We start from the raw sequence: 26,457 nt of genomic DNA, 5'->3' as shown, positions 1-26,457 counted from the left end.
TAGGACACATATCTATTAATATCAATAGTTTTATTTCAAACTTCTGTTGTGTAAGTTTAAATGGGAAAAAGGGGAGGGGTGGGGTAATAACATCACGCGCTTTTTACCAAAAACAAATATTTCCCCTACATTATATAAAAATCAAAATACTTGTTTACTTTTTGTTAAAATGTCATGAAAAATAATTCATAAGTAATAAGTTTAAAATATATAGTCTAACGAAATAAAACTGACATGGAAATCGTGTTTATAATTCGAAATAAGCTTTTATATAACTTCATGTACAAGTTATATGATCTTAGACATAAAAATATAATAACTATAGACGTCGGAAACAACATGTTCTAATGTTAGAATCTGAATTGTACAGGCGTAAGTAACACATTATTTCTGTTAAAATTTCAGACGAATAATATAGTAATACTTTTGATCAATTTTTGTGTTAATAGTTAGAAGCTTGAGAATCAACTATATTTATCTATTGCAGTTTTCAACAATTTAATATTTTTAGGATGTAATCAAAACTTAATGAAACATACTTAAATAAAAAAAGATGCTTGATTATAATTTCATAATAGAAACGGGATATTAGAATGACCATTGAACACACATACCATAAGTACTCAAAGGAATAAACAAAAAAAGGTAATGCATAGATCTCGAATTAAAGACATGCTTGTAAAAAGTCTTTCATAATATAAAATGTTGTAACAGGATTTCTCTCTAGTTTGAAATTTGAATAAATGAATCAAATGTATTGATGAACAATTATTGCAAGTCATATGATTTCTATCAAATTATAATATGGAGAAACTATATTTTTATGACAATAACTATAATGCAGTTTAGCAGTTTAAGTTCGAAAATGTTTTTTTCAAGAGTAACACGACGTGGGTCACTTAAACTGGATCTGCTTACCTTTCCAGAGAACATGAGATCACCCTCGGTTTTTGGTCGGGTTCTTGTTGTTAGTCTTTAGTTTTCTATGTTGTGTTTTGTACTTAATTTTTCTTTACGAATGGTGGTTATACAAAGCTAACACCATAATTTATATATAGTTGGACTTCAATTTAGCCCAATATTGTTGCCTGCAAATTTGTGCTACGTTATGTTTGTTTTCCCTCGACGAAATGCAAACCAATGATATATGTTATTGAAATTTTTGCAATACACATATATAATATGGTTTGCAATTTGATCAGAAGAAACACCGACAAAGCTAGATAATACAATTAATTATCTTATTACTACTGCAATTAAATATTAATTAGTATTATAATTTTCACTGTTATTAATATAAGTTAGATAAGTCATACAAATCTAATCTTGAATTTCATAAAAACAAAAATCTTAATTTTCAGAACAGGTTTAGAAATTTAAATGTGACGTCATTTTGGGCGTTGAAATGACTATGCATGGCTAACACGGCTGAGATTTTGTAATGTATTCGTTTTTATTTTATAGCTAGTCACCACTTCAGTTTAATCATGTATATCTATTATATAGTCATTTCATAAAATTTACTGTTTGCAAAACTATGTATAATAATTGATAATAATATTTTTGTCCCGTCCGGATAACCCTGGCCTCACAAGTTTTTGGAACTTTTGCTTCTAGGCGATCTTCAACTTTTTAGCTGTTATGGCTTCCAAACTTATTTCATCTGAGCATAGTTTTGTGTGGACGTAGCGACCGTCTGGCGTATAAAAATATTTGTTAACCTGCTACCTTTTGATGGCTTTATTCGTTTGTTTCTCTGTTCTATGTTTTCTTCCGTTATTGTATTGTAGCCCTGTCGTGTAATGTTGTCATTTTAATGTTATAATTAACACTGCCATTAAAGCGGGAGTTTTGGCATGCAACAAAACCAGGTTCAACCAATCATTTTTTTCATAAAATACCCTGTACCAAGTCAGGAAAATGGCCATTGAGTTTATAGTTTGTTTCTGTATGTGTTACATTTCGGTGTTGTGTCTCATTGTGTCGTAGTTTTCTTATATTCAATACGTTTCCCTAAGTTTTAGTTTGTAACCCTGATTTGTTTTTTCTCTATCGATTTCTGAATTTTGAACAGCGTTTGAAATACTGTTTCGTTTATATTATATCAGCATAACTATGTTAAATCTGCAAATTTGCGGAAGCAAATTTTTGTTCCTCCCTGGCCGGGATTCAAACTCATGATATTGGGATATCGTGACAACACCACCTGCACTGTGTCTAGCGCTCTAAACCACTCTAACACAGTACATGATATAAGTTTTAAAACAAGAAATCAATGATAATTTATTAATTGATTATGATTAATTGTATTATTTTCTTTCCAGAATTTAAGGAATCATGGTAAAGACGATAACAAGTATCCTGCTTCTGTTCGTATGTTTCATGGCAGGTTTGTTATTTCCTTTGTATTTGTCATGCTCCATTATGAATTTCAATATGATATAGATAAACTGAAATGTGCAAAGTATATCAATAAAATTGAGAAAGGAAATGGTGAATATGTCAAAGCGACAACCACCCGACCATAGAGCAAACAACAGCCGAAGGCAACCAATGGGTCTTCAATGTAGCAAGTATACATGTAGCAAAGGACATTTCATCAAACATAGTCATCATTGAAAAATTCGAGCAGTATCAATGAGACTTATGTACACGTAAAACGTGTACGACGTTCCAAATTGTTACTATGTGCCTTACGATACCATTACTGTTAGACGTTTTGTTGTGATGTTATCATTGGCCCAGTCGTCTCAACATTTGTATTGACACGACGAACCTTTGATAAGTACATTTTCTTTAAATAGCCTTTTATCTAGATATTGATTTTTTTTTCTTATCAAAGAATAAGGTATTTTTAAGGAAAATAAAATATGAAGTATGTGACACAACTGTTCGAATTGTTTGTTTTTAATGTCCTTTAACTTTATATTTTATTTTATCGTCAACTCTTGTTTTTTTTGCGCCCTGTTGAGTTATATGTACGGGAGCCGTGGTCCAGAGTTTCGTTTAGTTTCTACTTATTATTCTACGAAAAGAAGTCGAAATCATATCAAGTCTAAACGTTGATCAGGGGCGTTACTTAAACAATTTATGTTAGTTACTTATATCGGTAAAAAAATCTATTATTATAGAAATACCCAGTACAGTTATTTTAACTTTCACTGGGAGCATCGATCTTATGAAGATTTTTTGAAATTAACACCAATTTTTCACATAAAATTAAACAATGATAACGTTTCAGAGAGGGGTATAGTGATGTTAGGTTCTAACATTTGGAATATTGACAAAAATTACCTTTCTGACGCAGTTATCTGTCATATAGCCGCTTCTGGGTCAAAGATTGATTTCTTCGGACTATCAAAGTCTCAATTTCCTTGAAAATCTTGCGGTAGATAGATATAAATAAATAGATACTTTTGATTCGATTAAGACTTTAACATGTATAAGTTATTTATAGTTTTAATCTAAATCAATAACATACATACTTTAAATAATTGTAATTTACTAATTCTTTCAGAGATGTATAAAATAACTTATTATCCTAATTTATAAAGTTACCTTGCATTTATATACTCTTTAAAATTGAACAAATTATTAACTCTATTTGATGTAAACTTTCATAAAAACTATATTAAGTCCATTCTATCAGAATTTAAAAAACTGTATTGAGTAATTTAATAATTTTTAAAAACATAAATTACTGACGAAAATAACTAAATAAAGTAAGTTGTGAAAGTTACGCCCTTAAGTCTATTGCAGAGACTATTTAGTTTTGAAACAGGAAAACATATTCTTTAAAATAAACAAACAAAACAAGATATGTTTCTTATAACTGCTGACTAGTTTCTAAATTTCGCACTTGTCCCTATTTTCCGCGGGGTCATTAAAGTAACTTCTGATAACATTTAATTGACGACGTAATCAGAAGGAAAAAAAAGAAAGGAACACACTTTTTCGGATTCGATCGTCACTGATGGGTCTTTTGTAGACAAAACGCGCATCTGGCGTATATACAAAATTTCGTCCTGGTATCTATGATGAGTTTATTTGTTAAAAGTTGGTTCAGAAAAATCCTAATGTCAATACATTTGATCCGTTTGTAAAAAAAGAAATTTCAAGTTCTGTATAGTTATTATGGATTGCATTAGCTATATATAGTTATTACCGCTAAAGCACTCATCGCGATTAATAATATCAGTGTCAGTGTTGAAATGTGTACTAGTCTTAATGATAAGCGTGGGTTTCTGTCATTCCGTTTTTGAATTAGTTTAAACGTTGAAATGCGTACTGTCTAAAGTCAGAAACCTGATGTTCAGTGGTTTTCTGTTGTTGATATGGGTCATAATTGGTTATCGTTTTTCGTTTTGCAATAGATAAGACCGTTGGTTTTCCTATTTAAATAGTTTTACACTAGTTATTTTTGGGGCCGTTTTAGCTTGCTGTTCGGTGTTAGCCAAGGCTCTGTATTGAAGGCCGTACTTTGACCTATGATGGTATATTTTTACAAATTGTGACTTGAATGAGAGTTGTCTCATTCATGTCATTGGCACTCCTACCACATCTTCTTATATCTAATTAATGATTAGCGTCGGTTTGTTAGTTCCGTTTGTGTATGAGTGTTAACGCTGAAATGTGTAGTACTAGTCTTAATGATTAGTGTGGGCTTCTAAAATTCCCTTTGTGTGTCAGTATAAACGTTTAAATGCGTACTCGTCTTAGAGGAGCACTAGCTACGAGATCTAGAAAAAAACTGCAATATGATTTTTTTTTTCGATCATTCATAAAAGTCAAATAGTGAAATAAAAATTCGCTTTTAAAAGCCAGTTTGCTTCAGTTTTGTCAAAATCAGCAAAGAAAAAATGCTTATGAATTATTCACTGGTCACTGGTCTTTATGCTGCTGAGTAAGGGTTTGTATTAATCCTTTTGTACATGTGTGTTAACGTTGAAATGTGTATTAGTCTTAATGATAAGGGTGTTAATTTGTATAATTCCGTTTGTGTTTTCAAACACTGAGCTGCAATCAAACATGTGAAAACAATATCTGTAAAATATTGACCAACACCTAGAAGATAACGTATACTATAACATGATATATATACTAGTCATCAGGTAAAAGGTCGTAAAGGGCACAACAGAAATACAATGTTAGATTGTTAAATGTCATCTTGTGTAAACATTCTTGGAAAATCATTTGCTGATCTTTAATTATTTTTTTATTTTTTTCTATTTTTTTAGCGAGTGCAATATGCAATTACCCATGTTTCCGCTTTGATGTAGGAACTTGGGTTAATGACAAATATACCTTTGTCTTTTCGTGTTCAAATACGTCAATAGTAACAGTAAATGGTGTGGATGAAAAGGTGTGTTACGAAAGACGTGAACCATTTTTTGTATCAAGGTACGATATTGATTTTTTGCAAATTCGATTAGCAGATCAAGATTAGATTTCTTTTCGATTTCTTATCGTTTCTTTTTTTAACACGTCTGTTTGTGATTTCAACCAGATCAAATCATATGTATAATCAAGCCACTGATATATGATAACTTCTACCAGCAAAAAATCATTGAAGATATAAGGCGTATTATTCGAAGTGCAGAGAAAACCCATAATTCAAAATTTGATTAACTAATCAAGAAAGGCTCCCAAATCAAAATTGAACATACTTCACGGCTCACATTTTTAACTTCATACTAGATATTTTCAGTCGGAGTTACGGATTTATCGATCTGCCTCAAATCACAACTGTTACAATAAATTGCCTAATTCTGTATTTTATAATGTATTTAATAGATATAGTTTGACCTTTGTATTTTTTGGTATTTTTTATGTTTTACAGATCGGGAAATACATACACTTGCATAAAAAATATTGCTCATAAAATTACAGCCAAAATATCCCTCGTCTATGCTACAAAAGAAAGTGAGTAATCGTATGATATTTGTATAGCGGGATCTGTTTACCCTAATCTATTATTAACCGTAATTAATCAAAGGGGCAAGTAAAAACAGTTACTAATATATTTCTGATTTTTTGAATTAACAAATTGGGTCTGTCCTTACTTTGTGGCGAAAATCAGTCAGGCGTTGCATGCGATGCCTAAATGGATAACATGCTAACAATACCTTTTTGTTAACAAAAATATGTGGCTAACTTCTAAGTGTAAAGAGCATCCTGGGCAACTGCGCAGTTTGTAAACAGGTTTTATTTGGGGGGATTACCACGTATCCAAATAAAAAAGTATACACGGCATGTGTTACTGGTATAACTTTCACAACAATAACAAATAATTATTGATTCTAAGGACAGCCGTGCCTGCAAGAGATGGCTTTTAGTTTAACAATGTTTTTATGTGCATGTATATATCATCGAAGAAATTTAGAAATATATGTTTTCGATGAAATATGAAATTTAAAGTCAAGTATTGGTTTAATTTAACGTATCTTTCAATTAAATTATCAAGATTTTTGTGATTACTTTCCAATATCATGAACTGTACCAATTCTACTATTCCGGGGCTTATTTTATCAATTTAAGGTTCATTAGTCATTTACAAATCCTAAACCTAATACAAATATTGAAAAACTGATACAAACACATGAGATTCAAAGTGAACATGAATTCAAATTCCGACAACGAAGTAGAGTTATGAAAGAGGAATTCACACACTTCATACATGTTGCAATTTGAATAAATCAATAACCATACTTTTTAATTCAGTATAGAAGTACTGCTTGCACGGCTTATGAAACCAATCTTTCTTATACAGTTTTTTTTAAATATAGGAATTAACTTATTTGATTAACATCTCACCTTTCTGTAGAAATGTGTTGCTTTGTAAGCATGTGGTGTAAAGTATAAATTGCTTTCAGAGACATTTGATACAGAGCCATCAATATGTGACGTTTGTTCAGGAAGATATGCACCATCCATTTTAGTTGGTAAGTATTCTTTATTCATAATAATTTATATTTGAACGTATTTTCTGTTGTCATAAATACTCATAGCTATACCAAAACAGAATTAAAGCCCAACATGTTTAATTTAAAGTCCTGATGATTTTAACAAAATAAGAAAAGGGCTGAAAAGGTTAAACTATTCATTGAAAACTGCACACAACACTACTAGTTTTTATCTAGAAAAGATTATGATTCCAACGTTGTTAATATAAAAATAAATTTTTCTCAAATTAACGTAAAAACTGCATTGTTCATTAAATATTAACTATTACCTAATTTTTGTCCTCTTTTGTATAACTTACTTGTTATTGTCTATTCGCAGTACGGTTAACAATACCTTCATTATAATTAACAGAAATAGTTGTAGAACTCAATTTACATTTTGTCGATTTTAATATTGAATATACCATAGTTTTATTTTTCTATTTTTTATTATTATATAGCAAAAGGTCAAAATTGTAAGTACCTTTAACAGTTCTTTGTTGCATTACAAAACTAGGACATAATCATTAAAAAGTAATCGAACTTAAAACATTTCTCACAAAATATTTCACGGTTTTCTGCCTGTTTGTTTTGTTCACACATAGTTGTCAATATAATGGAGTTTGATGCGACTGTCATACAAGTTAGAGGTTTAGCTAGCTATAAAACCAGGTTCAATCCATAATTTTCTACTAAAGAAAATGTATGTACCAAGTCACGAATAGGACAGTTGTTATCCTTTCGTTTGATGTGTTTGAGCTTATGATTTTGCCATTTGATTAGGGACTTTCTGTTTTGAATTTTCCTCGAAGATCAGTATTTTTTTTCCTTTGTGGCAAATATTGATGGCTGAATACATAAGTACTTGTATATAATTCCTTGAAAATATGCCACGATATATTAGACTAAGCGTCGTTTTTCGTCTTAATAACGTGTTGTAGTGTTCGTTTGTCTTTGTATAATTTTGCTTTTGCTATTTAGTCTATACTTTGTAATATCCATTTAACATGGCTCGGTACCTATGCGTTATTGTGCTATATTAAATTTTCTCACTGTTGTCTTTGGTTTTGATCATTTGCGTTGTCGATATGCCTTTTTGTTTTAATTTCTGTTTGTTTTGTTCACACATCGTTGTCAATAAAATGGAATGATGTGTCACTTTTTTACAAATGAGAGGTGAAGCTAGCTTTAAAACCAGGTTTAATCCACTATTTTCTGCATAAAAACTGACTATACCAAATCAGGAAATTGACATTTGTTATCCATTTTTTTATTTCCAGCTTTTGACTTCGCCATTTGGTTAATAACTTACCGTTTTGACATTCCTTTGGATTTCTGTTTTTTTGTTATTTTACTTTCTAAGGAATATCTAGTCCATTGTTCTCTTTATAAACAGCTTCAATGTTTTTTACACATAGTAATGACGCCAAATAAATTGTGTGCTTTGTTCTTATTTCAGGCGTATGATAATACTATGATATCTTATATGTTAAAACTTAAATTGTTATGAAAATTATGATCCTACGAATATAATATAATCTCTGTATCACCGTGAAAAGAACGTCAAGAGGCTGAGAATACTCTTAAGTAGTTGTTACTTTATCATATGGTACAAACATCATTCCAAAAAAAAATCAATTCGTGTTGGCCTCAGATGACTTTTAAAATGTAGATATTGAAAAAGCGCCAAATTATCTCCCTTTGATGCAAAAATGCCATTTTTCGGCATTAAAATTGAAATATCTTTTTTTTTTCACTCAACGGTGAACTATATTTTTATTATAATTTTCAAAAAAGCTGTACTTAAACTAAACTATTGTAAAATTTGAGCGATTTCTCCAATTAAGTTCTTTTTTTAATTTCGATATTACCTCTATTCCTCCTATTAGTTCAACGGAAAAAAAGGTACCTTTACAAAAATGTATGCTTCTTCCGAAGGTATATTGTGAGCGTAAATGAACGGTGACCCCATTTTTTTATTTTATTTTTCTATCTAAATTATAAGATAAAGTTCATTTATAGAAAAATATAGCGAAATCATATAATAAATAAACAATTTGATTTAGACCCGCGAGCCCCCTTAACATTTCATACGACATGTACAAAAGTAAAGATTGAGCAACACGATCCTAATAAAAAGCTAGGATTGACTATGGTACCTAGTGATGCCACAATAAAGGTGAGAAAAGGATTAATGTACATAATATTTGTTCTATTTAAAATTATGCTCTTTTGAATTCCATTGTCTTTGTTTTTTAACATTTCCTCCCAGTTGCACATGTACGGAGCCCCGCTAAGGACATGCAAAGAAAAAAAAATATATTGTGCGCTCAACTTAAATACGTTGTGCGCACAAACTAATATAGTGTGCGCACAAAATAATATAGTGTGCGCACATTTTAAATATATTGTGCGCACAACTTAAATATATTGTGCGCACAACTTAAATATATTGTGCGCACAACTTTAATATATTGTGCGCACAACTTAAACATATTGTGCGCACAATTGAATATATAGTGCGCACAACATAATATAGTGTGCGTTAAATTCTTTGACCTTACACGTATTACGGGGCTTCAATGTCTCCTTTTTAAAGTGACAGAATGGAGAAATGCATAAGGTTTTCTTTTGAAATGGGGTTAGATTACCTGGAAATACTCTTGCAAAAAGTCATCAGTGCATTTGTATCGACTCCTGACATAATACTGAATAAATTATGTTTATTTCGTCTGAAACTTGGTTTACCAACAGATGTGTCGGAAGCCTCCACTTTATTTCAGAGTTTATTGGAACGGTTTAAAACAGACTTGGCAATAGAGCGAGGACACTATCGAACCTATGTAGACTTTCTTGTAACAAATATACAACTACTATTTGCACTTATGCATTATACTTTATTTCTGAAAATCTCAAGATTTTGTTTTGATTGACACAAGACTGACATGTTCCTAAATTCACGACTTTGATTTTGTTATGCTCCGTCGACGATAGAGATGGCCATTATATTTAAAAGTCTTTACGTCCGTTCATCAGTCCGTCTCTGTTTATGGTAAATGATTCGGTTATAGTTTATGATGAAGTTTTAGTGTCATCAACTTAAATGAATAATGTGGTTTCTCTAAACATATCATTGTAAAAGTGTAGAGTAATTCAAATCCACTGAAAACTGAATACACGTGCACAAGTTTTTTTTTTATCATTAAAGATGACCATGTTTGTTCATGGTTAAGTACGGTTTTGACCCAAAATGTACTGTTCGTTATTGAAATGTGACGGTTTGTTCAGTCTAAGAAATCGACATGAAGTTGTGATCAAATAGTGAAAAACTGAGTACATATATAAATCAAAAGATGCAATATGAGTGCCAATGAGACAGCTCTCCATCCAAATCATAATTTATCAAAAGTTAATAATTATTGGTTATAGTACGGTCTTCATTACGGAGCGTTGGCTCACACATTACAGCAAACTATAAAAGGTCCAAAATGACTGTAACAAAACGATAAACATATATGAACCACACCAATAAACGACTACCACTGAATAACAAGTTTCCGACGTAGAACAGTACGCTAATTATGAATTAGATTTTTTTTTTAAAGTTGTGTACAAATCTTTCAGGCCAAGTTATAGATTCATTTAAAAGAAGAGGGGGCAAGAGGTCACTGATAGTATCTATTTTTGATCGATTTCATTAATATACAATTTTACAGAATATTGTTCGTATTCATTATGAAACTGAAATGTTACGAAGCAATTTAGGAATAGTCAATGAAAAAGTATTCCTCAGTGGTATATTTTGAAAACAAACGAAACAATTATGATTCAATTTTTCCAAATATGGTCCGTTTTTGGGCATCATTTATTCAAAAACTGGTGGCCCGAATGATTGCGATCGATGCGAGTACCAATGAAACAACATCATACATATACCCCATAGCTCATACAAATACGGGTTATACTCTTCTCATATATTTTATGATGCTATGATACGCAACCCCTAACGGGAGGGATTGTGCTTGATATTCAAATAATTAAGACAGTCATAATCTTTCAATCAGTTTAATTGAGGTGTGGAGCTGTCATGTCAGTAACTGCTAGAAGTTCTTTGTTCATTTATGTATCATTGTCATTTTGTTAAGTTTCATTTGTTACCTATTCTGACATCGGACACGGACTTCTTTTAAACTGAGTTTTACTGTCGGTATTGCTGGTTTTTTTTATCTGCAATGGCTAGAGGTACAAAAGGAGGGTTGAGATCTCACAAAACATGTTTAACTCCGCCGCATTTTTGTGTCCGTCCAAGGTCAGGAGCCTTTGGCCTTTGTGTTGGTCTTCTATGAATTTTAATTTTAGTTTCTTTTATATATTTTGGATATATAAAAGAATATGTGGTATGAGTGCCAATTAGACAACTCTCCATCCAAGTCACAATTTATAAAAGTAAACCATTATAGCTTAGGCTCACAACAAACAGCAAGCTATAAAGGGTCCCCAAAATTACTAGTGTAAAACCATTCAATCCGGAAAACCAACGGCCTAATCTATATGAAAAACGAGAAACGAGAAACACTTAAGAAATTTAGTATGACGTCCATTATCGCATAACTAGTACATATTTTTGTTTATGGGCCAGCTGAAGCGCGCCTTTGGGTGCGAGATTTTCTTGCTGTATTGAAGAACCAAAAGTATCTGAGAAACAAATCTTATAAAACATGCGCGCCTTATAATTATTTTGAACATTAAATACAGTTAAACTATACCTTTATTATCGTATCTAAAAAATAGACCAATTCTGATATATTTAAAATTGACCAATTATAAACCATGAAAATAATATCAAGGTCAGATAAAGATATATACATTACGATCATTCCATAAAACAAATAAAGTTCACTTATTCCTTATAGTATCTGAAAAACAGACCAAACAAGAATCAAATAACACGAACCATGAATATAAGTCAAAGTTAGATTAATATTACTGCAAGATAGACAATTACACCATACAAACATTCCGTACACCAAATATATCTAGCTAAATGCTTATAGTATCCGAGAAATACACCAAAACACAAAACATTACTTTGCCGGACCACTTAACCCTGAAAATGAGGTCAAGGTCAGATGACACCTGTCAAGTTGACATTTAGACATTAAAATCGTTTCATACAACCAAATATAGAAGAACTATTGCATTTGGTATCTGAGATTTTGTCTAAACCACGTACAATTAACCTTGCTGAATGATCAATAAAATGAGTTCATGGTCAATATGGTCAAGTGAAAACTGTTTTCCTAATTTTGGGCGCACACCATATCATATTCTGCGCACAATATGTTTAAGTTGTGCGCATAATATATTCAAATTGTGCGGACAATATATTTAAATTGTGTGGACAATATATTTAAATTGTGCGCACAATATATTTAAATTGTGCGCACAATATATTATTTCGTGCGCACAATATATTATTTTGTGCGCACAATATATTTAAGTTGTGCGCACAATATATTTAAGTTGTGCGCACAATATATTATTTTGTGCACACAATATAATCAAGTTATGCGCACAATATATTTTTTTTTCTTTGCATGTCCCTAGCGGGTCTCCGTACACATGATACATATATTTAACGGAACCATTTACATAAAATTTGTATATATTTTGTGTAATTTAATGTCGCAAGACCATTCTTAATACATCTATATCATATAGGGTAAGAAAGTGGTAATTCATAATTAAGTATACTTAAGTTTATATAGTATCATCCGTTTGTCCAAATTTCCTAGTAATTATCAATACATATTGTATTAAAATTTCATATTGTCTCTCTATTCTCGTTATATAAATATAAAAATAGAAGATGTGGTATGATTGCCAATAATACAACTGTCCACAAGAGACCAAAATGACACAGACATTAACAACTATAGGTCACCGTACGACATTCAACAATGAGCAAAGCCCATACCGCATAGTCAGCTATAAATGGCCCTGATAAGACAATGTAAGGCAATTCAAACGAGAAAACTAACGGCCTTATTTATATAAAAAAAAATGAACCTTATTTACAAGTGTTCCTTTGCAGGTTGATCAAGATAATCATAATCCCGAAATACTTCAAATGATTTTTGGTGTATTATGAAAGTTCTTTATAAATATGTTCGGAGAGAATGTTTATTTGTACAAACTTTATAACTTCGTTCAGTTTTTATTTTGGTGGTGGTCTATTTTGACCCAATATAAATAAATTAATCCTGTATATATTATAATAATATATTGCCCCGTTTGCAAGTAAAATAAAAAATAAAGCAACACAATTTGTTTTTCAGACGAGCGTGCAAGACAAGGTTAGTACAAACATCAGTAGGAAATCAATCAGACAAACAATGTTATCTTGAAAAAGAAAGTATTTTCAACAGAAAGTGATCTCAAATTGACAAGGGCATACTGTATTACAAAAGTATTTTTTTTACAGAATTAGGATAATATTCCCTTCGTCATAAACCTTGCGTTGTTTGTTTGATAAATGATTACCATAGCTTGATTGCATGACCATACAAATATACACCGTATTTTGACTTTTGATAAGGTTGGTACAATGATAAACTAACCGTACAGATATGATATTCTACGTCATTGATGTTGCCTTGGAATATCTATATTTAGGTGCACGGACGCTTTTCCAAATCTTATATTTACCTCTCCTAGTATTTGCCACTGTAAATATAATGTTTTATTAAAGAGGATTTTCTATGCTTTTAGCCAGTGAGAAAACATATTGTCATATAATAATACAATGTAATATACTTTAGCCATCAATAAATACAACCTAACGTTGAAAATTAATTTGTGAGTAGCACCATTTTTTATGTTTAATTACGTAAATATTAATGACTCCCCTTTCCCCTTCGCCGCGAGAGGAAATTGCTGTTCTATAATATCAACTTCGATGTAATTATATCATAGAAACGATATCAATGTTATGCATTACTTTAAAGTTTAATCTTAGTATATGTCTTTTTAAACAGCGATCTCGGCACGTAAGTTACATATACTTCATAGTATGTTTTTATTTTGTCATATGTGAACCGATTCCTTTTAATTATTGAATGCTAATATTTACATTTTTTAAATAACACTTACTCGTTATTATCATAAAAATACTTGTTTCCTATTTTCCTCGTCGTACTGTCAAACAGATGAAGGTTAATGGCGTTCATTATCACTGGACTAGTATATATTTGTTTAGGGGCCAGCTGAAGGACGCCTCCGGGTGCGGGAATTTCTCGCTACATTGAAGACCTGTTGGTGACCCTCTGCTGTTGTTTTTTATTTGGGCGGGTTGTTGTCTCTTTGACACATTCCCCATTTCCATTCTCAATTTTAATGGAGCACCCGTTCAGTTGTGGATGTATAAATTCGCAGCCCTTACATATAATGTATATGTTTGAACTTTGACGATTATTCTATTCTCAAAAGTTCGAATGACCATTCACAATAAAATCTTTTGAATGAAAGAAACTCGTAAATCATGAATATTTCAGTATAACATGTATAATTCACCGTCAGATTAGTCGTACGATTGTGCGTGAAACATAAAATTATGGTATTAAGATGGAAAATCCCGATTTTGGTTGTTATATCCCGAAACTTGTTCGATAAGTCTTCCTACGACCAGTCGTGAATCTTACGATTTGCGAATATTTTTGACACAATAGCAAGTTATACGGTATGATATATTAGAATGTTTGAACCTACGTCATGATCACTTATTTATTTATCGTTTCAGATTGATCTTGTATGCTGATATGTCTATCAGGTTGATTTTGTGTTTTTTTTTCTATTTTCAAAACAAGTTAAAACAGCAGGAATGTTATCTGAACTAGTGCTGCCTGTTTTGATAAAACAAAATGCTCTATGCATACAGTGGTTATATATTTATTTTGAATTCACCGACAAACTATGACTGTTATTAATCAAAGAAACTGGTTTGCCATATTGAATGGCTGGTCTTTCTTTATCCATTTGTAAACATTTTAATGGCTATTTCATTTTAATTTACCGTTGTTCATATAAAAATACATTGTTTTGTATTGTCTGATTCTATTTCAGCCTTAGGATGCAACATACCACCATTGTGTGCTATAAAAGATGTGTTAAATGATGAACCCTGTACCGCTTCTGAACCAACAATCGACGATGGATTAATTTGCAACAACTGTAAAACACCGGTATAAAAATAGAATCTACAGAATGAACTAGAATCAGGAATAAATGTGAAACAAAATCCGTGTAAGAAATCATTGTCATCTTTCAAATATATATAAATCTATTGCGCAAATAAAGATTTCAAAAACTAAAAATTGTGTTAACATTGGTGATAAATAAGCTCATCATAGATACCAGGACTAAATTTAGTATAAACGCCAGACTCGCATTTCGTCTACAAAAGATTCATCAATGAAGCTCGTATCTAAAAAAGTTCAACAGGCAAAATAAAGTACGAAGTTGACGAGCATTGAGAACCATAATTCCTAAAAGTTTTGCCAAAGACAGCTAAAGAAATCTATGCCTGAGCTAGAAAAGCCTTAGTATTTCAAAAAATTCAAAAATTTGTAAACAGTAAATTTATAAATATAACCATATCAATAACAATTCACTACTGGGCTTGTGATACCCTCGGGGAAATAAATTTCCACCAGCACTGGCATCGACCCAGTGGTTGTAAATAAACTCATCGTAGATACCAGGACTAAATTAAGTATAAACGCCAGACGCGCGTTTCGTCTACAAAAGACTCACCAGTGACGCTCGAATCCAAAAAAGTTAAAAATGCCAAAAAAACAGAGGCGATAGATACTAAGAAACTCAGAAATTGAGAAAAAAAACTGAAAACGCCATGGCAAAAAAATTCATGGAGATAGATAACAGTACATAGAAAACTATGTCTGATCAACACAAACCGAATAAAAAAACAGAAGGTTGGACAGATTGTTGGGAAAAGATTTAACCTTATATTGGTGCATTTTTTTGTCTTAATAGAATTTTTGTGGACGTCCGATTTTCAACAATGTGCAAACTGTATATTACAAAATAATAGTATATTTCCGTGGGAAAATACGGCTTATTTGGTTTTCACAATATAAATATCCATTAGACAATATACATCGTAATATTATACTGATACACAAATCTAGGAATAACGCGGAACATGGCATATATGCATATTCAATTAACAACACCATAAGAATAATTTACCATTACGTCACTTTCCTGCAGAAGATAATTATTTTTCAAGGTTGATTAGCTATTTGACCCAGATAATGTAAACAAATGGTCTCACAGAGTGATAACACTTTATGTATTTACTTCTGAAATCGTTATACATTCTTAAATAAAGTGTCTTCAATAGGGATTTTAAAACTCGCTGTAACAAAATTTTGTTTTTTTAACTTACGAAAAATATTGCTCTCAAATAAATCTTGTGACATTATTTCCCTTATTTTTCTACTCAATTACATTCACATATTCGGATCTGGTATTTTTAACTTTTGTAATAATGAATAATATATTGTATTGTACATTTTTTGAAGTAATTATTGTTTTCCTACTGTACATTTATTGTGTGGTACAATATTGATGTTAATACCACAAGATAAAAGAAAAAGAAGGCCCGAAACAAAAAACAGTCTACAACATGTACAAACAGAAACGATTGTAAAGTAAAAAAAAAACAGTAACTTAAACGTTCAGAAACAGTTAAAACTCGAACCGAAGAAAAGGCTCAGATGAATATAAATGTCCGATACACCGGTCAATCGTTGTACTACTCCTGTGACATTAAGTCATAACCGGCGGTAATGCAGAAGTGTCTGGTTTAGTTTCGAAAAAAGCAAGTTATAGACACAATATAGATGATAAAAAGTAAAAACAATTGATAGAAGAGAGAAAACACAACAAATGAAAAGTAGATAAGAAAGGAATACTTATACTTTACAAAGAAGAGAATATTATGGTGCTAAAATGTGAAGAGTTGAGAAAATCCGACAACAAAGAACAGACAAATACACAACAAAATATAAAAAGATCAAGATATATTTCTAAATAAAGACCACTATCCTTCTTTTATAGATTTTCGTTTGGTTTAAACTTTACAAAGTCGCCATATTTATGAAATATTGAAAGGTTACCCGGTAATACCTTTGTTTACTTTATTTATTTAATTTACCGTAAAATATTGAGATTTTTAAATAATCAATAACTTTTATTCATGTAAGTACGCGAAGCAAGATCCATATTATAGCAAAATATAATTTTTTATTATATCGATGCAATTACACGACTATTTCAGATGTAAAACTTAGCATATTGTTTCAGCATTAACATGATAACGTACAACTGTAAGTAAAGACACATTTTAACAATGTTTGATGTTATAAAACAAATAGAATATGAATAATTGGTACCATATCAATAACAAGTTGTCAAACGACTTTAGTGAATCAGCTGTGAATAACCAAGATGATTCCAAGAATCATCTATCATTAAATTGATTTTATACATCTGTTTCCACAACAAATGAAATTTGATAACAACATTGATACATTCGTATCAACATAAATGTATATGTATCTGCGAAGTTTGATTTGATTTCTATCTAGGCGTACATCCTCTTCAGTATATTTGTTAATTCATTTTGCGTTTTTTGTCTTCTGTTGGTTACATTTAGTCTACATTAAAGCAGGTAGGTTTTTTCGTTCCATCTGGTCATGTTACACTGATTAAAGTTTATAAAATAATCTTTAAACGACAAACTATTTTTTTTTTTTTGTTGATTTGCTGTTTTACTAAATTGTGTACTTTTATAATAAATTTGTTTTGTGAAAACATTTTGAAGAAAAGCATTAAGACAAATTAACTTTGTTTTCCTGTTTTAACACATCTTTACATTAAAATATTCCTCTATATTGTGAATATCATTTAGTTTTCGCTTATTCGCACGAATTTTAGTTAAGTCGATCAAAGTGATGTTGCATATATTTTGTATCATATTCATAATTTCTTTTAAATTTTCTTCCCAAAAAAGGTTTATTCTGTTTGTTAAATGTTTCTTTTGTTATATTATTATCTCTTAACCGATTTAATTTTCTTTGTTAATTGAAGGTAGAAAGGTCTTTTGACACATATGTAAACAAATGTTAAAGCTCTTCAACTGGGTTTTTTTTAACGTGTTAACTTGATTTATTCTGTGGTCTTTTGTAGACAAACGCATGCCTGTCCGAAACATTTTTAGTCCTATTTTTTGTCTATGCTTTTTACCAACAGATGCGTGCAGTTATCCCTACCGGAAAATTGGAAAGAGTTGCTACTTTATAAATAAGGAAAAAGTGACATGGGATACTGCATTTGTATGTTTATATTGAATTTGTGTTTGTAAAGCAAAATAGTGTTTTATGAAATATTGTGCACCAAGACAAAATGTCATTATAATTTATCATGAATATTGTCCTTATCTATGACAAAATATCCAGAGAAGGACAAATTTACATTGTGAAATGTTGTCTTACAATATTTCACAGAGGAATACTATGAAATGTTGTCCTTTTAAAGCTTAATGGGTATTCGTTTTTTGTATAAATACAATTTGTCATAGACAGATTGTCATTTTGTCTGATGAAGTGGATTTTATCAACAAATATATGATTTTAGATAAGGATATCATTTCAATGATTTGGTTGATAACATATTAATAAATAGATACAGGTATAAACAGAAAATTATTTTTACTCATTATAGATAGCAAGGAATACAAAACACTTATATATCTCAATTATTTTAAAAATTGTAACAGAGGGAACTTCTGTAAATCAAAAAAGAAGAAAAGTAAATTCATTTTATTCATATTCCAAATGTTTTGGCAAGAAACCAAATGATGATACACAACATAAAGTTTGTAATTCAGGATGATAAACTTGAAATAGTTCTGCATACTTGCTTTACAAAATAATTTCACAGTTATATGAATTTTAAAATGGGCATCTGTGTGTAAGGTTTTTAAATTTGTAATGATTCGGTTCAGAAATGCTTTCATGGACAGAATCTTATAGTGAAATATTGTCATGGACAGAATTTCATGCTGAAATATTATAAAGGACGTGACAAAATTTAAAAAACAAATACATTATTGACAGTATTTCGTTATGAAACAGTGTCCGCGGACAGTATTTCATTTGGAATTTCGTCTGATAGACAATATTTCTTGGGGAACAATATTTCATGATACATGTGTACATTTTGAATACTCTTTCTTTGTACAAGTTTTAAGTCTCTATATTTACTTTTGATCGTTTTACTTTTCTACATTCAAACATCGTCAAATATTGAACATGATAAGTATAGTTAGTACGAACATTTCTTCCTTTTTTTTAAGGATACTTGTGTAAGTCATGGTGCAAACTTGGCAGTATTTGAGACCTTAGAAGAAATGCTATTGATGAAACGTGAACTAAAAAAGATGAATACTAGTAAATTCATATGTATCATAAATGTAGTAGATACAAGCACACTGACTTGAATGAAGGTTTGAGGGTTGATTAAAACACGAGGGGAAACATATCAACAAAGAAGAAGTCGGAGTTTATATTTTGTTTAGCGAGGGTGTACATAACACTAACACCATCATCAAAGGGTTGAATGCATTTTACTATACTGAATGCCTTATAATATTCCTTGCCTGTTACTGGTATTTTCTTGTGTAAAACGGTTTGTTTTAACCTAGTTTCATAGCTAGCTTTATCACTATGAAACAAGTGACATTTAGTAGCATCATAAATATCCTAGTTGTAGGATTTTTTGCCAGGACTTTAATTGTTCTGTTTTTTTTTTTTCTTTTATTCGTGAATTTATTCAACTCTATTCTTTCTAAATAAACTCAACATAAATACCAAAATTTAATTTAGTATTAACACCAAACGCTCGTTTCGTCTACAAAAGAATCATCAGTGACGCTCGAATCCAAAAAAAAGTTTACAGACCCAAATAAAGTACGAAGTTTAACAGCATTGAGGACCAGAATTCTTTAAAAGTTTGCCAAAAACAGCTAAGGCAATCTATTTCTGAGGTAGAAAAGCCTTAGTATTTCAAAAATTCAAAAGTTTTGTAAACAGTCAATTTATAAATATGACCATATCAATGATTATTCATATCAGCATAGAAGTGCTGAATTCTGACCTTGTGATACCCTTTGGGAATTAAAACCCCACCTACAGTGCCATCGACCCAGTGGTTGTAAATAAGCTTATCATAGAAACCAGGACTTTTTTCTGAATAACAACTTTGTGGCAATAAAGGAATACACCGCGAAAGTTATGTGAATTTGATTGTGTATTACATTCTTATAAATATATGAAACTTAATATCATTCTTAACTTTACAAAAATAGGTTCAAATTTCCACATCGGTGGACGAAACATCAACAGATATATTTCTGGAGGAGATTGGAGATGGATTTGGAATGGAAAGATGACAAAGATGAGTTATTTTGCATTCGGTGATGGACAACCAAGCGGAACTTTTAGTTACCCACAAGACTGTACGTTTTCTATGCTCGTAATCGATACAACCTCCATGACGCTGATTGCGACTATACCGTTGCAGGTTATACCTGTGAATAGTAATTTTATTAAAAACGTTGTAACCTTTCTTAGTGTGTTTTGCTTAAAGTCGAATGTTCATATTTAATACAATAATTCTCAAATTATTTACTTTTTATTCGTCATTACCGGTTTTATTATTTGATTTGAATATCCAAAAAGGATAACTAGAATGCTATGCAAGCGAAGGTTTGTAAGTAGGAAAATAAAAAGCAGATGAAGTTTTGGGGTCAATGGTACTTTTTTCATTCAGATACAAAACGAAGTAGACGTTCACAAATATGAACAATTATATTGTTTGTTTTAAAAGTGTCGATCGTTTTATGATTCCATGTTTAGACACTTCAGAAAAATCCTAGAATAGATATAAATTAGTATATATAACACGTAGTAAAAAGAGCAAAAGTGGTATACAGAAGATCAATAGTCATCAATTGATTAAGGCAAAAAACTCAGGGTCACAAACCAAAACCGAGAAAAATACATAAACTATAAAAGGAAAAACAATTGAACAACTGAACATTGAATTGCAACAAACGCCAACATTTATTTAGACGAACTATTTGATAACAACTGTCATACTCATCCATTTATTCAGAACAAAATGACTTACAAAAGAAATATCATAACTAAATGCATGAATGTTGGATGTTTAGATACTGACACACGACGTAAAGCAATGCGAATTAATACTCAGCAAAAAAGTAATATTCGGAGATAAGTTACGTTCGGTATTTACAAGACGACAGGACGTTATAAAACTGTAGTAAGTTAGTTTGGACACAAACACAGGCACATAAGGTGTCCATACAATTTGGTAACAGTTATTTTTAATATGTCCTGCCTACAACTATGTGGGAACCGTTTCTGCATGTATATAAGCACGTATAGTGTGAAGATGCATGATCATAACATATCAACTGAAATATAAAAAGACAATACAATAGGACAGAGTGTATGCTGATCTCATATAAATGACAGTTTTAGCTTGCTATAAATACAGGCTTAATTCACAATTTTTCGCATAAGAAAATGTCTGTGCCAAGTCTGCAATTTGACAGTTGTTATCTATTGGTTTGATATGTCTTAGCAATTACTTGAATACATTCCGTTTAGAATTTTCCCCGGAGTTCGGTATTTTGTCATTTTATCTTTTGAGTGTTTGAACATTTAATTTTGACATTTATTCTGGCACTTTCTGTTTTGATTTTTTGTTATTTTAATTTTTACTGTTAACATATGGGAATTAAATTGGAAGTTTGTCATTTTTTAGTGTGAAGTAAGTCGATTTAACCTTTAATTTTCATTGCAAATTTGGACCTTGTAGACCCAACAGGGCCCATTCTAGGTCAAAGTACGGTCTCCAACACGGCGTCTTGGCTCACTGAACAGCAAGCTATAACGGGTTTGAAAAATAACTAGTGTAAAACCATTCAAACGGGGATCCACGGTCTTATCTATATAAAAACGAGAAACATTTATGAACCATATCAACAAACGACAATTACTGAACATCAGATTCCTACATAAGCACAGGTGCAAACAAATGCAGCGTTACTGGTTACAAACCTTCACCCTGTATATGGTATTGAAAATATTACCTCAAACATATCTCTCATTCGTTATAAAGAAACAAGGATTCGAAACGGTAGAGGTGAATTCATGCCTTTGATGGTTTGATCGATGACATCATGAGTCGGTTGGTCGTTATGAAGTATTTGTGACACAGATGACGAAGGCTTTGTTTCAACTGTTGTAATGTCAATGCCATCCACTTTTCCTATATTGTATTATTAATGAATATGACTAATATTACAAATAAGCAAAATGTTTGGAGCCGATATGTTGAGTACACCCTATTAAATATCAAATGAAATGGCTTAACTCAATCAAAAGACATACAAACAATTGAACATTCATTGAACGAATAAATTTGCTCAACCTGTCATGAGATCACTCCTAGATTTTTCGTGAGGTTCTAATTGCTTATATTTAATTTGTCTTTTTATAAAGTGTTCTATAAATGCGCTTTTCTATAACTTGTATAATTGTTTATTTATTTGTCATTTGAATTTTGTTGGATATTTATATCATTGACAACCATGCCACATATTCTTATGTATATATATATATATATATATATAGAGAGAGAGAGAGAGATATTGCTGAATTCAAAAGTCACGTTATATGTTTATCAAAGAAAGAATATCTGGTGCAAATGCAAATGAACTATTCTATCCATACAAATGAAGATATTTATTGATGAAAACAGCACTTTGTTAAATTGTAGCGTCTAAAATGAGGAAATTAATCAACCTTGTTAGCTAGACATCGGTAATAATTAAAATTTCTTAAATTTTCTTCAAAATTGGGATTTGTAATATATCTTTGTATTCTGGTATCACTTTAGCCGAACAAAGGTTTGATAAAAAAAATGTAATTTTTCTGTAAATTGTGTTGTACATTGATGAGGAGTCATTTAATATGAATTACATTATAAAGGTCAGGAGCAATACAGCTTGTTAAATATCTTGATGTATATTTTGCGTTCTCTTTTTCGTTAGAAATCTGAAGTTATCTAGATACATTACGTAATATTTTGCTGTCCTTCTTCAGCTTTCTTAATGTTAGAAAAAGCAGTAGGGATAGTAGATGTAACCATATCACTAAGTTGCATCAACATTTTTTGCATATAATTACATTACATTTATTGTACAAATCTTTCGAGAGACTAAAGTGAACTGTTAAAAAAAGGTAAAAGTTGATATAACATTATAAATTCTGGCGCATATACACAATGATTCTGAGAATCACATACAAAGAGATCGATGAAAAACATCTGTTTACAATAATTAAAAACAAATTTGATATCAGACAATTTACACTCATATTAACGTCTATCTACATGCAAAAATCATTCCATATCTCGACATTCCCTTTGTTCAGGATGTTTGCTTTTTCTTTATGTTATTTGATGGTTTGTGGAATACCTGTGGTCTACAGTCATGCAGGTATGTGTTATGTATCTTCTCGTTAAGCAAAGCCGTTTCCTTTTGCGAATCTATATATTTTAGATTTCTTATTGTTTTGTTTACTTTGGGTATTCTTTTCGTCATGTATTTCGACACAAACATCTTTACCCCTGGTATATTGTTGCGCATGTCTCAAGTCAGGAACCTGTAGCTTTTGTTTATTTTAGTCAATCAATTTATTTCAGAAATAAGTGCGGATCCATTTTGCTGAAGTACTATACTTTATGTTTGTGGGATAGCTAAAAACCCGCCTTCAGGTGCTGCATTTTTTCGCTGCATTGGGAGTCGGCGCCCTCTGGTGTGTTCTAGATTTGCTTTTAGGTGTGTCTCCTTGACACATTCTCAGTTTCTGTTTTCTTTTCAATTCTTGTGTAGAAGTGTAATTGTTTATACTAATATTGTCATATTTGCTTTCTTAGTGGGGTTCGTGTTGTTTATTTCTTTAGTTTTTTTGTTTTTTTTGTTGTGTCATGTGCACTATTGTTTGTCTGTTTGCCTTTTTTCATTTTTAGCCATGGCATTGTCAGTTTATTTTCGATTTATGAGTTTGACTGTCCCTCTGGTATCTTTCGTCCCTCTCTTAATGTGGTTTTATTTCAGCATAATACATGTAATATAAATATTATATAATATAATATAGATATAGGAAGATGTGCAATTAGTGCCAATGAGACAACTCTCCATCCAAGTCGAGATTTATAAAGATAAACCATTATAGGTCAAGGTACGGTCTTCAACACGGACCCTAAGCTCACACATAAGCTTTAAAAGACCCCAAATGGTTACTAGTGTAAAACCATTCAAACGGGGAAACCAACGTTCTAATCTATATAAAAACTGTTTTAATTTGTTTTCTTTCCAGTTATTATCTTCATTGTATGCAGGTCATTTGACATATTGTATTGAAACAACTTCTAATATAGTTATTTTTTTACCAACAGAAGCATGCAGTTATCCTTACCGTAAAGTTGGAAAGAATTGTTACCTTATAAATCAAGAAAAAGTGACAGCAGATACTGCATTTGTATGTTAAATCTAAGCGTGTAGCAGATTAATATTAAAATATCAATTAAATGAACTGGTTTTTACTATCTGCAATACTAAAATAACAAGGTCCAATTTGTCAGCCGTCATGGGGTAAAAACGACAAAAAAAAGAATTCAATTTTCTATATAGCCGATATAGGATAATGGTATTTATCACAGGGTTGACACTACTAAATTCAATCATTGTCAAGCTATTCCCTTATTGTAGTATTTGATTCAATAAGACTTTCTAAGATGACAATACGAATACTTAAAATCTGGACTAAAAAAAAGGCGTATAGGTACAGTTTTCAATATGTTAACGGGCATGATATAAACCAGCGATTCAAAGAATTCAACTTTATTCATAACTAAATGCTGTTGATTAAAAAAAACTCCATTCCATGACCTTTTGTTTTCAAAATAATCAATATAAACAGTTCCAGGTCGACGGGTTCAAACAGAAAGATTTTGAAACCAGAGAAAACTGTGCGTCTTATAATCGGCATGATTTTATCAGATGACAATTCAAATACTAAAATAAGGCTTACGCATAGTTATATACTTTAATTCAGTCACGGACCCGCAAATTTACGGGTGTGGTCTAGTATATATTTAAAAAATTCTACTTATCCATTTCAAAATACATTTTCAATGAATGATATAATGTCTCTATTAGATGAAACATAGATCATATCTGAGTACCTTAACAAACTAACATATTTATGAAAATTATATATATTCCGCAAGAAGCATTGCTTGTCTAACAAATATTTGAACAGAGGGTGAGGATACAAAAAAACTTTCAAAACCCACAAGTTGAAGAAAAATGAGCAAGACAAAAAAAATACAATCCTCAACATATCTTAAATGAAGAGAACGGAGTTTATATGAATAACATAACAATAAATGTACAGTTACTTTGTAGTAATTTAGAGTATTTATACATGTTATAATGCATCTGCTATTTGAAAATAATTGGTAAAATTAAATTTGATATTCTAGGCAATATGCATAAGACATGGTGCATACTTAGCCAATTTTGAGACGTTAGAAGAATTGCTGTTGATGAAATACGAATTGAAGAAAATATACTGGTATTTAAGTTTAATTTCGTTATAATATGTTCAACGACAATAACAATCAAAACCAAGGAGTAAACAAAGACTCAAATAACCAACGGACATTTACATCAACAGCTATAAATAATAAATAATAAACAACACCAACTCAACTAAAAACCGGGAGTGAAATCAGGTGCCCCGTAAGGGTAAGCATTTCCTGCACCGTATACAGCACCCTTAGTGTTATTTCTTTGGTCAGTCTGAAAATGATGGAAGAATATCAGATATGATTTCTGACACACTTTTGTCATAATGGCTAATCAGTTCATGATGGCGACCGTAAAGTTTCTTGAGTGATGACCTAAATTTGATTGATTTATAGCCCTGTCTTAGCCACTTTTGAGAAAGCAGTATTTCTCGTTCAACAAAATCAACGTACTTTGAACTAGTTCTAGAGTAACGTATCAATTGACACACATATACTCCATATACTGGTGCCGCTGGGATGTTGCTACACAGAAATGGAAAGTTGACTATAGGTATTTGGTATTCAACCTACCATCAGTAGTCATTTCTAGAAAAAAAAAAGGTCTAAATATGAAGCAGATTTATCTGTGTCGGTAGTATCTTTAATTGCAAGTTCTCTTGGGTATATTACATGTAAGTGATTACTGAATCTATTATTATTATTATTATTATTATCAAGAGACAGAACATCATCAATATACCGAACA

At 31.0% G+C, this 26,457-nt stretch overlaps 1 protein-coding gene and 2 long non-coding RNA genes across 3 annotated transcripts; all 3 read left to right on the top strand.

Moving 5' to 3' along the window:
- Window positions 1-285: 285 nt before the first annotated feature.
- Window positions 286-15,313, top strand: LOC143058028 (uncharacterized). Its single transcript, XM_076231491.1, has 9 exons — window positions 286-372; window positions 2,325-2,389; window positions 5,238-5,400; window positions 5,840-5,922; window positions 6,873-6,941; window positions 7,403-7,417; window positions 13,280-13,297; window positions 13,979-13,990; window positions 15,063-15,313. The coding sequence occupies exons 2-9, from the start codon at window positions 2,338-2,340 to the stop codon at window positions 15,185-15,187; spliced, it is 537 nt and encodes a 178-aa protein (XP_076087606.1). The 5' UTR covers window positions 286-372; window positions 2,325-2,337; the 3' UTR covers window positions 15,188-15,313.
- Window positions 15,314-17,594: 2,281 nt separating this feature from the next.
- On the top strand, window positions 17,595-20,651 carry LOC143059412 (uncharacterized). Its single transcript, XR_012973480.1, has 2 exons — window positions 17,595-17,694; window positions 19,381-20,651. It is a non-coding gene; the product is annotated as an uncharacterized LOC143059412 (long non-coding RNA).
- A 2,845-nt stretch (window positions 20,652-23,496) lies between these two features.
- On the top strand, window positions 23,497-25,827 carry LOC143058879 (uncharacterized). The gene is made up of 3 exons (XR_012973273.1): window positions 23,497-23,613; window positions 24,576-24,658; window positions 25,665-25,827. It is a non-coding gene; the product is annotated as an uncharacterized LOC143058879 (long non-coding RNA).
- The last annotated feature ends 630 nt before the right edge of the window (window positions 25,828-26,457 follow it).

The sequence above is a fragment of the Mytilus galloprovincialis genome, chromosome 14, assembly GCF_965363235.1.
Source record: "Mytilus galloprovincialis chromosome 14, xbMytGall1.hap1.1, whole genome shotgun sequence".
In the NCBI taxonomy this organism is placed as follows: domain Eukaryota; kingdom Metazoa; phylum Mollusca; class Bivalvia; order Mytilida; family Mytilidae; genus Mytilus; species Mytilus galloprovincialis.
The sequence above is the reverse complement of the archived record's forward strand: the minus strand, read 5'-3'. Positions and strand labels throughout refer to the sequence as shown.

Bases quoted from the DNA above. Each gene is read 5' to 3' on its own strand.
- LOC143058028 (XM_076231491.1), top strand. From the start codon at position 2,338: ATGGTAAAGACGATAACAAGTATCCTGCTTCTGTTCGTATGTTTCATG. The intron at 5,401-5,839 runs GTACGATATTGA...TATGTTTTACAG, and splicing joins GAACCATTTTTTGTATCAAG to ATCGGGAAATACATACACTT. The intron at 5,923-6,872 runs GTGAGTAATCGT...AATTGCTTTCAG, and splicing joins CGTCTATGCTACAAAAGAAA to AGACATTTGATACAGAGCCA.